The sequence below is a fragment of the Mytilus californianus genome, unplaced genomic scaffold, assembly GCF_021869535.1.
Source record: "Mytilus californianus isolate M0D057914Y unplaced genomic scaffold, xbMytCali1.0.p SCAF_4, whole genome shotgun sequence".
NCBI classification, from domain to species: domain Eukaryota; kingdom Metazoa; phylum Mollusca; class Bivalvia; order Mytilida; family Mytilidae; genus Mytilus; species Mytilus californianus.
Window position 1 is genome coordinate 46,357,147 of NW_026262690.1, and position 16,066 is coordinate 46,373,212.

The window sequence follows — 16,066 nt, forward strand, 5'->3', positions numbered from 1 at the left end:
ATGTCACACTATAGTACACTATTTAACAAGTCTGTTTTCTTCCACCTCAATACCACTATTAATTTTGGTTAATTAGTTAAAAAATTTAATTTAGTTTATAGTAAGTTTACTGTGGTAAGTAAAAAGGATGGGTTCAAACAGACAGATTTTGAAAGCATAGAAAACTGTGCACCTTACCATCAGCATAACTTTATCAGATGACATACAAATACTAAAAATCTAGTCTAAAAATAAGGCATAGGTACTTTAATTCAGTCATGGACCTGCAATATTGTGGGTGTGTTCTAGTATACTATGAAAATTTAAAGATGGCAGAAATGAGATATATCAAGGCAAGAAAGAACATTTTAAGATTTTTTTCTGCAAGCAACCAGATTTAATTCAGAGGTTCAGTCAGTTTTAATTTGTATCATACATTTTGGTTGCTTTCTCCTTGTTTTAGGTTCATCAGAAGGCTTTACTCAAGCAGAGAAGGTTATTAATGCCTCCAGCAAGTCAGGAAGATGGGTGATGTTGAAGAATGTTCACTTAGCACCACAATGGCTTGTACAGTTAGAGAAGAAACTACATAATCTGACACCACATCCTAGCTTTAGATTGTTCTTAACCATGGAGATTAATCCTAAGGTAACACACACATATCTTGTTTTATTGCATGATATACATATATGTGAAGGTCTTTATCCCATTCAAAATTCATCAAGATCATATAGATATATGTGAAGGTATTTACCTGCATTCAAAATTCATTGAGGCCATACAGAAATGTTCATTGTATATGATTTAATACAGAAGACACAAGTTTAATTATTTTTTGCTTATTTGAAGCATGAAGAATTGTTTGCACCTGAGCAAAGTACATCATCACTTAGTGTTCTCATGGTCCAAGTTGTGTTATAGCTTTGTTAAATATATGTTGCATGAAGGAAAATAATGGGTAAAGCTATATTTGTAGCAGCTTTAAATTTCCTATACTTTTACTGAGTTCAGACTTTAGTGAATCTTTCTATAGCTTAAATGCTGGCAATCGTGTTTAAAAGCAAACAGAGGGGGAAAATGTTTCTTTTCAGCTTTCATATTTTTATGATGCAAGCTTTCAATATTTTTTGCCAGGCCAATTCTACCAGAAAGCAACCATTACATATTTTCTTTATAAATGTTTGTTTTATGCATGTGTGAAATATAAATAATTGTGACTTTGTACCTGTTGTTAGATACATGAACAAGGGTTCAAGGTAATATGTGCAGTTTGTGATGTGTTTTATAATAGCTTAGTTAGAGTAGCTTCATTTTATGTCATTGTTTGTTTTTGTTTGTTTTATTTTTAAATAAATGTGTGGTTTAACTAAAGATCAGTAACAATAGCAAGGAGTTATAACTTATGGATTTGTTATATCAATTAACACAGTGTTGCTTTTTCAGCTGCAATTTTTAAGCAGTTTAACAATGTTTAGAAATGGTTCATTAGCACTGTGTGGAAAAGTACACAAAAAAATGATGAAAATAACACTTAATAAACTGGTTGTGTCTGCAGCACTTTTCCAATTTATGAACTCTAGTATTAAATACACTTTGACATGCAGCATAATTACTGATTACGTGATTAGATAGTAAACATTTTCTTAGAAATGTCGCAACAGAATTAGTGATCTCAAGTTATCATAAAGTTCAAAATGATACAATATGTCATAGTTCTATCTTCAAACTGTAAAAATGTGCTGCATTAAACATTTGGTACTGCAAATATGAATTGAGAACGAGACAAAATGTTATTAAATCTCAACAAGATTTTTCATCCTTTATCAATAACTAGTAATGTGTTCTTATGTATTTGATCATCTATTGAAGCTGAACCACACATACACATTTGTTCTGTTGTGTAAACTTTAGAATTATACTTATATATATTAAACAAATTTAAGCAGAAATTATGGCATCTTTATGCTTAGATATAAACTGCTTTCTCATACATAGAATTATGTTTACTGATTGGCTTTCATATTAATACAACACATATTTATACATATTTCTGGATTTTTCTAGAGTAGCATTTATAATATAAATGCTAGATTTCTTTTTCTGGAGATTAAAAAATCTGTAGTACAGAACTACATGTAGTAATTAGAAAATTTTGAACAACTATAAGTATTGCAGATCTTTGCTGTCTGTCAGTCTTATAATTTTTGTCTCGCCTGCGACAAAAATCTCAGAAAACGAGACATAGGGATTGCTGCAAAGGTGTCAGCAATTGTTAAGTTTTCTGCTTAAATTAGATTGATAGGAACTGCTTACAATAGACAACGATATTTTCTATAAAGTAAAAATTACTCTCTGTACATCTCAGTTTGTCGACCATTTCGAGGCCCTGCCCACTACATCATGGTCCAGAACTTTGAATTATGAAGCAATATTGCTTCCATCAGATTGTCTTTCTCTGGATTTTGTGCCGACAGGCGAGACATATATCTTTGTTAACAGTTTATTTATCAAGGAATGTGATAACTAAACTATTGGAACATACAGTGTCAACATTGGGTCTAGTTATAATATCAAATCTGCAGAATTTGGATATAAATGGCAGTTATGGCTGTGACTAATTTCAACAATACCAAATACATTTATTGATATTTTACTATTATAATTGATTGTTGTTTGCTTAACTTTAAGTAGCAAATATTTCATGCATATTCAGGACAAAATATTTAGAGGATATGTATTATTGAGTATATAAATACAGAAAGTGATAAAACACTGACATTTATCTACTGATGCACTGATTCTTGTACAGCTTATCAATAAAGGAAGCTGATTCGTTCCAGACTTTGAAAAAAGTCATATTTTATATAAAATGAAAATGTAATGAATCAGCTGAGGAAATGATGCATGTTTTATATTCAGAGTGTAAATTATTTGACCATTTTATTCATCATGCTCTGTGTTTTATAATCACAGTGTAAATTGATTGACCATTTTGTTTATCGTGCTCTGATGTATATAAAGGATTGTTATGCGTGTATTGAATGCATGGTTTTTAAGAGAGAACTATAAATGTATATGAATGTTTGACTGTCAAACACTAGCATCATGAGTAAAACTACTAAACATTCCATGTGCATTGAGATACTAGTATATCAGAGATGTTTGTGCCTCTGTTATAAATTAAAGATCAGTAATTTTAAATTAAATTGTTACTTATCCAGATCATATTTCACATTTAAAAGTAACAGCCTAGACTGGACAGCTCAGAGTGAAAACAATGTAAATTTGGTTCTCTTCTGCTAGCAAATCACCTTATGAGCTTGTGGTTGAAACATGTCTGGCTATGTCTAGTTCAGATCTATATGACATTCATTTGTATTTGTCCTGGTAGAAAGACAACCCTATAAGTATTTAACATCCATCCATTATGTTTCAATGACACTAGAATGATTGTCCTTGGACATAATCTTAAAGGAACATAATAGAATCCTTTCTTGGCTTTTGTGTGATTAAAGTGTAATGTTGACCATGAGCAGTTGGAAATTGTCATATCGATAAGTAAAAACAAATTTTGTAATTTGCATTCAATCAAAATAAATCTTGTTCTCTTTTTGTCTCTGAGAAGTCCAAAATGTCACAAATAATTTTATTTTTTTCAACATCTTTTATCAGACATGATAGCACATGTCCATTTCAGAATGACCTTTATATTCAGCCAAGCACTTTCACTTCATAAAGTGAACCCAAGTGAGAAGTTATTGAAAATTGTGCTCAAATATCAATTTTTCTAAATTTTCAAATCATGTGACACTGACAAGCATTTTAGACAAGGTTACAGATATGTTTTACGATTTAAGGAAAAACAATTCAAATTATATCATATCTAGTTTGTAATAAGACATTGGATTATTTTGATTGAATAAGAAGTTATCTATAGAAATAACCTGTTTAGGTAAATTGTCAGGAGATCTTTAACAGGGACAAGCATCATTAATGAACTCTGCAAGACATTATTGATAAAAAAAACCTGTAATCACATGTGATAGCTTAAATAGTTGCACACAAATATACATATGCAATATAGATATATCAAATTTCACCAGCACTTTTTCTCTGTTATCAAGATTTATTCTTAGTTCATCTCAGAGTTAATGAGTTTTTGAAGTTTTGAACCAAAGGTTATTTTAAGGTAGACACATTTAAATATAGCTGTACTCAATGAAAGCTGAAATTTTTATAGTAGAACTACTAAGTTGTGCTGACATCTTAAAACATCAGTTAACATTTATACATTACTATTGTCAAAACTTTGCCTTATTTATATTCTAAACAACATATAAAATTTTGTAGATTCCAACAAACTTGCTGAGGGCTGGAAGGGCATTTGTATTTGAACCACCACCAGGTGTCTCTGCTAACTTGTTGAGGACTTTCAGTACAGTTCCAGCATCTAGAATGTGCAAGGTAATATCACGCAAACTAATATATGTCAGAAATGTTCATGTCAGAAAACAATGCATTGCATTTGCATATTTAATCAAGGGTAATGTTACTCTGTTCTTAAAAAAAATTACGAAATGTTAAAAAGTATATAAATGATCTTTGGACACTGTGAGTATTATAATACAAAACAAACAAACGGCATTTTCTATGTCAAGTCAAATTTTGCTGTGCTTTGCCTGCAGGACTTTATTTAACTGTTTAATTGTTGATTAAATTACGCAAATAAAAATAAATCTTCCTCCAACCACAAAATGTTGAAGTTAAAATGTATTTTTTTTTACATATCTCCCTGTTAAGTGACTTTGCTTATAGTATATAGTTGATTTGAACTAATAAAATACATCAGAATAAAGGTTTAGGACTCAAAAGTGCAAGTTATACAGAGGATATATAGTTTTTGATAAACTTGAACATCTAACCATAAAGATAATTTGAAAAATCTCACTTTTATTTGAAAAAAAAACAACTTCAGGAACCATTCATTTTTAGGGGTTTATATATATAAATATCTGTGTGTAAAAAAAATTTGACTTTCATTTTAGGCACCAAATGAGAGATCCCGTTTATACTTCCTGTTAGCCTGGTTACATGCTATTGTACAGGAGAGAATGAGGTACACACCATTAGGATGGGCCAAGAAGTATGAGTTCACAGAGTCAGATCTCAAGGTGGCATGTGATATGTTAGATACATGGATAGATTCTGTTGCTATGGTATGTATCATGATTTAATACAGATCAAATATTGTAGCCCCACTTAGTGAAACAAACAAAAAATGGTTTGTACATGGAAATAACAATCAAAGCAGAAAAATGAGTTTGATTTTTAAAGACCATTACAAATGTAATTTTCTAAGTTTTTTCTTGTGAATCAAAAGAGCAAACTATTGATAAGGTGAGCAATAATTTTCCAGTTTATTTACCATCAGATTATTTTCTATCCTTTTAGCTATTCAACTCTTTCAGTTCTTATACATCCTTGGATTTCAAATAAATGGCTTTGAGCATTCCTGATGAAGGTAAATCGAGAAAAATGCTTTTGACCCATGAGATTATAAAGTGTTATTTTCTATTCTTTTTTTTCACAGGGAAGAACCAATGTACCACCAAACAAAGTACCATGGGATGCTATCAGGACTTTGTTGTCACAGTGTATTTATGGCGGAAAGATTGATAACGAATTCGATCAGGTAAGAATGTTATAGAGGTTATATTAAAAATAGAAAGTATGGCTTGATGTTGACAGTGTCAATTAAAGGCAACAGATTAATTATAGTCCAAGTAATAACCTTTTTATAGTAGTGCAAAGCTTTTAATATGAAAATACCAATAATGCATGATGTTGGTGCAGTATTTCATTTTGAGCAACAGTGGATTTCACTCACTATCAACTTTTAAGGCTTTATGCAAAAAATGCATTTTTCAGTACTATTATAGGCACCTTTTTGTTTTGTTGATAGCATTTTTTGTATGTTTTTAGAAAATACCAGTATTTAGATCTGAAACTGTTATAAAAATAACACCATAAAGTAGGAAAAGTAGATTAGAATGCTGAAGTGTCTTGTTTTTAAACATATTTTTATTGATAAAACATATTTAACGTTCAAACCCGCTTCATTTGTTTGCACCTGTCCCAAGTCAGGAACCTGATGTTCAGTGGTTGTCGTTTGTTGATGTGGTTCATATGTGTTTCTCTTTTCTCGTTTTTTATATAGATTAGACTTGGTTTTTCAAACACCTGTTTGAATGGTTTTACACTAGTCATTTTTGGGGCCCTTTATAGCTTGCTGTTCGGTGTGAGCCAAGGCTCCGTGTTTAGGGCTGTACTTTGACCTATAATGGTTTACTTTTACAAATTGTGACTTGGATGAAGAGTTGTCTCATTGGCACTCATACCACATCTTCTTATATCTATATTTAAGTTTCTAATTTTGATTTTCAGAGATTATTGACAACATTTATACATAAACTGTTCTCACCAAAGAGTTTTGAAGGAGACTTTACATTGGTGATGAATGTAGATGGCAAAGGAAAGAAAATATTGATGCCAGATGGTGTACAGTGAGTAGTAATATTCAAATTTTGATCAAGTTTGTTTTTGTTTTGAATGATTTCTTTTCATGAAATTATGTCCCTTGGAAATTTACATGAAAATTATATTTGTCTTAACTATTAAAGAGGGATATAAGTATAATATGGTGAGAAATAGGGTGAGTTTGCATTTTATTTCAGATGACATACTTTTCACAGAATTACTGAGTCCTTCTGTCATTCTTCAACCTTTGGCTGTTCTTTTCCTAACATCTAGTTTATAGATCTTCTGTGAACATATATTCTGTGAACATTTAAGAAACAATGTGTATAAGAAGATGCATATTGGGGAGGGGGAGGGTGTATATGCACTGTACAGTTAATCCATCTTACACATTTTCCTGATGTTCTATGAAAGTTTCAACCTTTTTGTTTTTGCCTGCAAATAGAAATGAGATATTTGACTATTTACCCTAATATTTTTCAGGAGAGAACAATTTGTTCAGTTTGCAGAACGTTTGGAATCTGATAGACAAACTCCAGCATGGTTAGGACTACCAAACAATGCAGAGAAAGTGCTACTTACAAATCTTGGTAAGAGTTTTTTTATTGAAATTTTGAATTTGTAGTTTTCTTCACAGTGAATAGCCAATTCTCTGTGTAAACAATTGTAATTAATGCTGATTTAAGCAGTATTTATATTCTATAATAAGCAAATGATTCTATTTGTCAAGTTTAAGTCATCATGCATTGCATTAAGTTATGCAACAGTTAATCTGCAGTTCTAACACATTTGTTATTGTAGGAGCTGAGGTAATAGCTAATTTGATGAAGATGCAGATATTGGAAGAAGATGATGATTTGGCCTATGGTGGAACACCAGATGAAGAACAGAAGATTGTGGATGGACGTCCTACATGGATGAAGACATTACATACATCAGTATCTACATGGATGACCCTTGTACCAAAGGTAATGTTTGGAGGGAATTTTTTATTTGCCTTAATTTAAAGTATAATTTTAAAAAGAGCTGTCTGAAGCTTATTTTCTGTCATATGAATAAAATGGAGATATAGGATATATATCATAAAGGCACTAGATCATTTAGAATGTTCAGTATTTTTTAGAGTGAAATTTTGGAAGTTACATATATTTAATTATGTTTAAACTGATAAGTTAAGATTATTTTCTTATTTTGTTAGTATTTGAGTAAGTTCTTCCATGATTTTGGGGTGATATGAATACAGGTAATTCCAGTTGTATGAGAAAAAAGTTACTAACCTTTTAACACACTAACCAATTATAACATAGGGTTTTGGAGAGCATGTAAGTATGAAACCTGAACCAATGCTTCCTGTTCTGAAATAAACAAATCATTGATATTGATATGACTTTTCAAATTAGCATTTTACTCTCAGAAGTCACACATTTTCAAGTTGGCATGTCCCATCAACACAACACATGAATAATTGAACCAATATATAACTCTTAAAGTGTTGAGCATTCACTGTGCAAGAGCTCAAAGGAAATTCATCCTAGTTTATTGAAAATACTGATTAAATCTCTTTCATTTTATTGAACTGAATAAAACCAATGTTTGCAAGATTGATAGAGGCATCTTTAGGTTTTTGTGAACAGATAAGGGCTCCTTTTGTATGAAAAGATTTTATGGAATTTGATGGTTACCTCCAAAGTACTATAGAATGGTTCAATGACTGTATTTGTCTTGTTGCTCTCTATTTGGTATAATGTATGTTACCAGCTTCAAAGCACATGACTGTTTTCATCTGAGTTGTTAATTTTGCCCACCTAATATTTATATAGAATAGCCATAAAGTTGACTTCTTGGTACATGTACAGTAATTTTTTTCTAATTTGAGAAGTCTTATAAATATCATCACAGCACACAAACTGTTCATACATTTATTATATACACATTCCATTACAATGATCAATGCTGTTCATTACATTGCAGTACACAAACGGTTCATATATATAAAATCTAAACTTTCCATAACAATGTTTATACTGTTGATTTCTATGTAATAATCTTGAATTAGACAGCATGGTTTTAAATCTTTCAATAAACTTGTTAAAATAGAAATCGTGCATACCAAGTACTCATACTATTTATTTACAGAACATTCTTGCACTTGTCAAATATCTAGAGACAAAATAGTTCCTGTCTCATCATTTCTTATACTAAGTCTTGATTTAACTCAGACAACTGCTAAAACTCTATTAAGGATCCAGCTATGATGCATAATTTGTTTTACAGTAATTACGATTATAAATTGTCAGATGGACTTAAAACAAAGAACAATCAGTGACACAGTGATGACTGCTGTACCCATATTTTGACAATGTTACCTATTATGTCTGTTTTGTTCATGCATCGTTGTAAATATAATGGAATTTGATGCGACTGTCATACAAGTGAGAGGTTTTGGTGCTATAAAACCAGGTTCAATCCACCATTTTCTACATTTGAAAATGCCAGGAATATGACAGTTGTGTCCATTGGTTTGATGTGTTTTATCATTTGATTTTGCCCTTTGATAAGGGACTTTTCGTTTTGAATTTTCCTCGGAGTTCAGTATTTTTGTGATTTTACTTTTTTTTCAGTTAAATGAAAGAAAATGGATAAAAATAAATTAAGAAAGATAAATTGTTCTTCCATCAAATGTTTCAACTACATGCATGCATTAAAAACTTATTGGTTTGAAACAAATATACACTTTACCATAAAAAGTTCATAGGTATATCAAATGCATAAAATTTATTTATTGTACAATATCATATAATAATAAAGGTGCATACATTTTAGTTGTGATTAAGGTACTAATTTACTAATTGAAGAATTAAATCTACTAACTTAGGGTTATGAAGAAGTGGTAAGTAAATTCCCAAAGTTGAGCTTCCTGTAACCTCCAGGGGAAATACCAAATATTTTCTGTTAATGAAATGGTTTTTCAGAGAGATGCACAACTTCAAATGAAATTTTGGGAATATTACCAATTTTTGTTGTGTAATGGAATTTTCTGTTTTAAAAGATCTAGTGCTCTGAAAAGCCATTTAAAGTGATGAACCCTTTAGCACAGCATTCTGACAGATAAAACCATCCATATTTTTTATGAATATTTTTAAATAAAGGTACTGGTTTATTTTTGTTTTGTAGATGGTAAAGGAATTTTTACTTATGTATTTCTTTTGTTGCTTTGTTTGTCAAGCTCATAATTTTGATAGGCCTTTTAGTTAAACATGAGGGATTTTTTTATTTATCTAATGATTTCCTTATGGCAATATTCTGGTCATTTGTTTGAATTGGCAAATTTTAAGGTTAAACAATTTAACCACATAATAACAGGCCATAATCTTGCCGGCGAAATGACGATTAAAGTCGCCAAAGAATTTTGAAAATCGCTAAATCTCGCCAGGCAACTGACTTTATAGCGAAGTCAAATCGCTATCAAAATCGGTAAAAGGGAGACAACTTGTGATTGACAAGTCTCACAGGTAAATAAAATGGCGGCTGACAAGGAAAATCGAGATTGTCGAAACGACCCAGGACTAATACTGTAAACGATCAAATTTAATAAATACAACGGCGACTTTGAACATCCTCGGATATAACTTTCAAAACTGTTCAAACGGAAAACTGACCGTCTGTTTAAGTTATCGTTTTACGATGATTTTCATCTGAGGATGTTGCGTAATCACTCAGCTGATTTGTTTTATTTTTATTACCTACACGAGTCGATCAATTTTACTATTCGGTAGGTAAAGGGTGGGAATTAACGGTAGATTTATTATATTCATTGAATAAAAATTGAAATATAAAAGGTAGAAAGACAGCTGATGGATAATGTGATTGCAAACGTACGACACTTGACGAGATTGTGATCAGCAGTGGATTTTTTCTCATGACCACTTCGTTGATATTTTTAAAAAATGATAGAAATTAGCTCTTTATCGGATAATTAACTTGAGATTGAAAGATATTTTCATTTATAGACTTACAATCTTTAACGATAATCTCAATTTACTACAACTAACAATAATGTTTTACAAAACAATGACAAGTGGCGATATAAATTAAATTCCCAGTCATGTGAAATTCATCATATTTTTCTGGAGTTTTAAAAATAAATTGAGGCAGATGCACATGAATTTAATGCATCATAATCTTGATAATATTACTAGGCTACTCCCTCATGTCCCAATCAACAAATTTTATTTAGAACACAATGGAATCAATAAATAAATAACAACTATATATTGTATAAACCTTTTTATTAAGAACTTTCTATGTATACATTGTGTACAATAACATATGAAAAAACTGCAAGTACATCTTTTATTGAATATAAAACAATTTCCTTAGTGATAAGCTTGAAAACACGATGCAACCGAAACGGTAATGGAATCTCACTTCTCCAAGAAGTTGACCACTTCTCCCTTCTCTCTCATGGAAGGAGAAGTCACTTCTCCCTCTTCAAAATCCTAGATTAGGCCCTGTTAAATAACCATATTATTGTTGCATTATAACAGCAAAAGACAATTGCAATGAAAAACTAGTTTCATGACCTTTCTTTCAATGGTGTGGAAGTGGAACCTTACTACTCCTAGTTCAATAGTTGTACCATAGCCTACCTTCTTTAACATTAGTTCATGTAATCTAAACAGAACATTTTCTCTAATTGAATAATTTCACGGGTCGTTATGAAAATCATTGCTTATAAATAAAATTCCCATGCACAGAAGAGACCCCTCACATTCAATTCCCATGCTCAAAAGTGACCACACATTCAATTCCCATGCTCAAAAGAGACCACTCATATATTGAAATCCATATGCAAAAGAGACCAATCATATATTCAAATCCATATGCAAAAGAGACCACTCAAATATTAAATTCCAATACTCTAAAGAGGCTATTAACTTATTCATTCTCATTCCGAAACAAGAGCACTCCGATTTTCAGTTCCCATGCCTATATATAACCACTCACATATTCTCACATATTCAATTCCCATGTTTAAAAGGATACCACTCATATAATCATATCACTGCTCTATGACACCACTCACCAATATTCTGTTGCTATAAAACAAAGTATCTGTGATTTTAACCGAGATGTTATATTATTACAGTCTGTTGGAGCCATGAAGAGAACAGTGGAGAACATTAAGGATCCATTGTTTAGATTTTTTGAGAGAGAGGTGAATTCTGGAGCACAGTTGCTACATGATGTTCGTCAAGATTTACATGATGTTATGATGGTATGTTCTGGGGAGAAAAAACCTACGAATCACCATAGAACCATGATGGCTGATCTTGCTAAAGGTACATTATATGTAACTTTCATCTAGTTTGCTGCAATTTTGTAACTCTCATGGTACACAAAACCTATTTAGAAAACATTAATGAGAAAAGTAAGTTCAGTTTGTTGTCTTGAAAGTTAATTGCTTAAATTATGTTACCAGTTGTTCCACTGAAATGTATTCATTAATGATGGGATAGTTTCTCAACATGCAGACTGATATTAATACATACAAAAATAACATTAAAAAATATTTTTATCCCCCCTAAAAATGTTAAGTTTAAATTGATATTTTAATGAATTGATTAGAATTGTTACACTGATGAGATGATTATAATGTATGATTCCTTTCTATAGGTATAATACCACAGACATGGAGAAGATACACTGTACCACACGGTATAACTGTCATTCAGTGGATTACTGATTTCTCTACTCGTGTTAAACAGCTACAGAAAATTGTACAAACCACGTCACAAGGAGGAGCTAAAGAATTGAAGGTATTTTCTGCAAAATCAGATTTCTTGAATGAAATAATGGAAGTTTTATGGATATTTCATTTTAAGATACTGATAAATTCATTTTTAATGAAATAAGTTTTATGAACATCAAACCACTTTGTCATAATTTGTTTCTCATCAAAACAACATAGTCATTACAGGTAAAAGAAGGCATGTACAAATGTAATTAAAAGTGGGAGAAACAGGATGTCACCGAATTATATTACCCTGCCCCTCAGTCATGGTGCATTTACTTTTGAACTTTATCATAGTTTACATTTTAAAGTTTGAGATTAGGTCACTTATGATAAGTCAATGATATTTGATATGCAGTTGATTTAGCATTGGCATATCTCATTTCCACAAAGATTATTTGACCCTGCACCTTCAGTCATGGTTCGTTGACTTTGAATGTTTTGCACATTTTACATGTCAAAGTATTGCCATTTTAATTTTCAATATTTGCATTTTATTATCATAATTACATACAGGTGAGACATATTTCTTTATCAACAGTTCTTTACTTCAAAATCAAACCTTATTTGTTCTTTATTTTTTCTTAAAATTTTCTGTTGAATGGTTCTGTAGTTGAGGAAAAATTGGCATAACAAATGTTTGACACATTATTTTCAGAACTTGACAGTATGGTTAGGAGGCTTGTTCATACCTGAAGCCTACATTACAGCAACCAGACAGTATGTAGCTCAGGCCAATAGCTGGTCACTAGAAGAACTGTATTTGGATGTAAGTATATTTATCTTTCATTTAAAGATTGCTGATAAATATCGAAATGTGTGGTAATATTGGAGAACATTTTGAATGTTACATATTGCTATGATGTGATATTCAGATTCATTTACAGGCATCTTTTCCCATCATTCATAAAGTAGAAGGTATGGAATGACACATGATTTAGACCCTTTAAATTATAAAGATTATAAAATTCTTCAATATTTTCAAAATTACTTTCATTTCCTAGTTGAATGATTAGGATGATATAGTTTGATCACTTTAGTGCAGAAATGTCTTTTGTGATGTAACTGCCAATGAACATCTCAAAAAATGACATAAGTATTCCCCATCAACCAAGGAGATATTTTTTCTGTCCATTAGTGTTATTATTTTGTAAAGCTCATGTTTAAAATATATCATTTACTTGTATATAATGTTGGATAATCAGAAAAACCAGTGTCTATGATACTTCATTTATTTACAGGTGAAGGTTACTGATGGTAAAGACAACATAGATGCTTGCAGTTTTGGTGCATCAGGTATGTCAGACATTTCTTTTTGAATTGTCACATTTCGTCTAATTATGATGTTCAGTTGTATAATGTTATTGAGTTTCGCTTGGTTAATATTGAGATATATATCGACATATGTTTTCACCCTAAAAGGTTCTTATGAGTCTGTATACATGTTATTTGTATGTTGTAGGTTTGATTTTACAAGGAGCAGTATGTAAGAATAACAAGTTACAACTGTCTACAACTATCTCTACAGACCTACCATTGACTCTTCTCAGATGGGTCAGGTTAGTAGACAGAATACAATCAAATCATTCAATTGTAAACTTGTTTAAAGACATTTTATTTGTGCATTTATTCTAAGAGTGTTTTGCCATAATAGGCTGTAGGATGTCAGAGCAATCTTGGACAATGTACATTATGCTTTTGAACTACTTTGTTGTCTGGATACATTGCTGAAAAATTCTGCATGTCATTTCACCTTTATGCATATTGGTATAGGCAGTTCCAAGAAACAGTTTGACACATACATTTATTTTTACATACATTATGTGCACATATAAAATGAAGAGCCAGGTCATTGGCTATAGGGTTAGCACTACATGTACAATATTTTTATATGCCTGTTTACGATATGTATTATGGTATACTGTTATCCGTCCATTGTCAACATGTCGGACATTAACTCAAAAACGCTTTAACCAATTTTTTTGAAACTTTGTTGAATTGTATATATCTATTCATGTAAGCTGCCTTTCAATTTTAACCAGATTTTCGAAGTAAAAATCGGTTATTGATTTGGGGATGTACGGCGGGCGGCTGCCAAACAGTGTCCATTCATTTACATGAAAACGCTTTGAAGACATTTTTCAAATTTAGATATGTTGTTACCTGTGACTAAATGAAGGTCAAGTTCAATTTCCATGATTTTAGCCTTTCTCGTTGTTCAGTTATAGCCCTTTCCCAAGAATTCAATTTTTGATGAATTAATTCATTTCTGTACAAAGGGAAATAACTCATTTTTTAAAAGATTTTTAAAAGACATTGTATTAATGATAAATGACATTTTGGATTTTTTTTTCTTTTCTTTGGTAAATTGTTTGAAGAATTTTGTGATAGGTTTGTTTGTTATTCTGTATAAACTAATTAGGGTCCCGCCGAATGGCGGAAGCCCTTTAGTGATCAGTCTGTCCGTCCGTCCATCCGTAACAAATTGTGTCCGCTCTATATCTAGAGAACCATTATGATTTCAAAGTTTATACTTGACATGTATATTAACCAACACCAGAGGGTGTGTCATAATGTATGTACAACTTCCTAGGTCAAAGGTCAAGGTCATAAACTTCGGTTTCAGTTGACAACCCCATGTCCAATGATAAAGATACAAATTTTTTACCACACATTATTCACAACGGGGCCCACAGAGATGGCTCCAATCTCAATGATATCTAGTTTTCTGAATGCTATATATAATTTTTTGTCTCGCCTGCGACGAAAGTCGCAGAAAGTGAGACATAGGTATTACTATCCGGCGACGGCGGCGTAAACTATTTGTATAAAGCTTTATATTTCAGAAGGTAGAAGACCTGGATGCTTCATACTTTGTATGCAGATACCTTATGTTACGAACTTTCCGTCTGTCATATGTCCAATGTCCTTGACCTTATTTTCATGGTTCAGCGACTGCTTGAAAAAAAAGTTTAGTTTTTTTGTTATGTAAATTTCTCACTTATTATGAGTAATAGGATAACTATATTTGGTATATGGGTTCCTTGCAACGTCTACATGTCCATCAGACAGGGTTCACCTGAACTTAGCCTCATTTCATGGATCAGTGATCAAGGTTAAAGTTACGTGATTAGGTCCGTTTCTCAGATACTACAAGCAGTAGGTCAGCTATGTGTGGTGTATGGAATGATTATCAGGGATACATGTCAGTCTGGCAGGTTTCATCTGACCTTGACCTCATTTTCACGGTTCATTGGTCAATGTTAAGTTTTTGTGTTTTGGTCTGTTTTTCTAATACTATAAGCCATTGGTCAACTATATTTGGTGTATGGAATGATTGTAAGGTGTACATGTCTGTCTGGCAGGTGTCATTTGTCCTTGACCTATTTTCATGGTTCATTGGTCAATGTTAAGTTTTTGTGTTTTGGTCTGTTTTTCTTATACTGTATGCAATAGGTCAACTATATTTGATGTATGGAATGATTGTAAGGTATACATGTCCAACTGGCAGGTGTCATCTGAACTTGACCTCATTTTCATGGTTCAGTGGTCAAAGTTAAGTTTTTGAGTTTTGGTCTTTTTTTCTAATACTATAAGCAATAGGTCAACTATATTTGGTGTATGGAAATATTTTATGATGCACATGTCAGTCTCGCAGGCTTTATTTGACCTTGACCTCATTTTCACGGTTCATTGCTCAGTGTTAAGTTTTTGTGTTTTGGTCTGTTTTTCTTAAACTATAAGCAATAGGTCAAC

General features: G+C 31.6%; 1 protein-coding gene across 11 annotated transcripts in view; it reads left to right on the plus strand.

Moving 5' to 3' along the window:
* LOC127738106 (cytoplasmic dynein 1 heavy chain 1-like) overlaps window positions 1-16,066 on the plus strand; it is an 87,894-nt gene that overhangs the window by 68,779 nt on the left and 3,049 nt on the right. For 4 of the 11 annotated variants that reach the window (XM_052249215.1, XM_052249218.1, XM_052249216.1 and 1 more), the window contains 14 exons: window positions 443-627; window positions 1,215-1,235; window positions 4,330-4,443; window positions 5,025-5,195; window positions 5,570-5,671; window positions 6,424-6,542; window positions 7,000-7,106; window positions 7,318-7,484; window positions 9,392-9,406; window positions 11,666-11,858; window positions 12,193-12,335; window positions 12,969-13,079; window positions 13,552-13,606; window positions 13,773-13,869. In XM_052249215.1, coding sequence (XP_052105175.1) covers window positions 443-627; window positions 1,215-1,235; window positions 4,330-4,443; window positions 5,025-5,195; window positions 5,570-5,671; window positions 6,424-6,542; window positions 7,000-7,106; window positions 7,318-7,484; window positions 9,392-9,406; window positions 11,666-11,858; window positions 12,193-12,335; window positions 12,969-13,079; window positions 13,552-13,606; window positions 13,773-13,869 — 1,600 coding nt within the window. Of the gene's footprint in view, window positions 1-442; window positions 628-1,214; window positions 1,236-4,329; window positions 4,444-5,024; window positions 5,196-5,569; window positions 5,672-6,423; window positions 6,543-6,999; window positions 7,107-7,317; window positions 7,485-7,823; window positions 7,979-9,391; window positions 9,407-11,665; window positions 11,859-12,192; window positions 12,336-12,968; window positions 13,080-13,551; window positions 13,607-13,772; window positions 13,870-16,066 lie in introns of those variants that run through there. The other 7 variants (XM_052249221.1, XM_052249223.1, XM_052249224.1 and 4 more) reach the window with 4 other exon arrangements.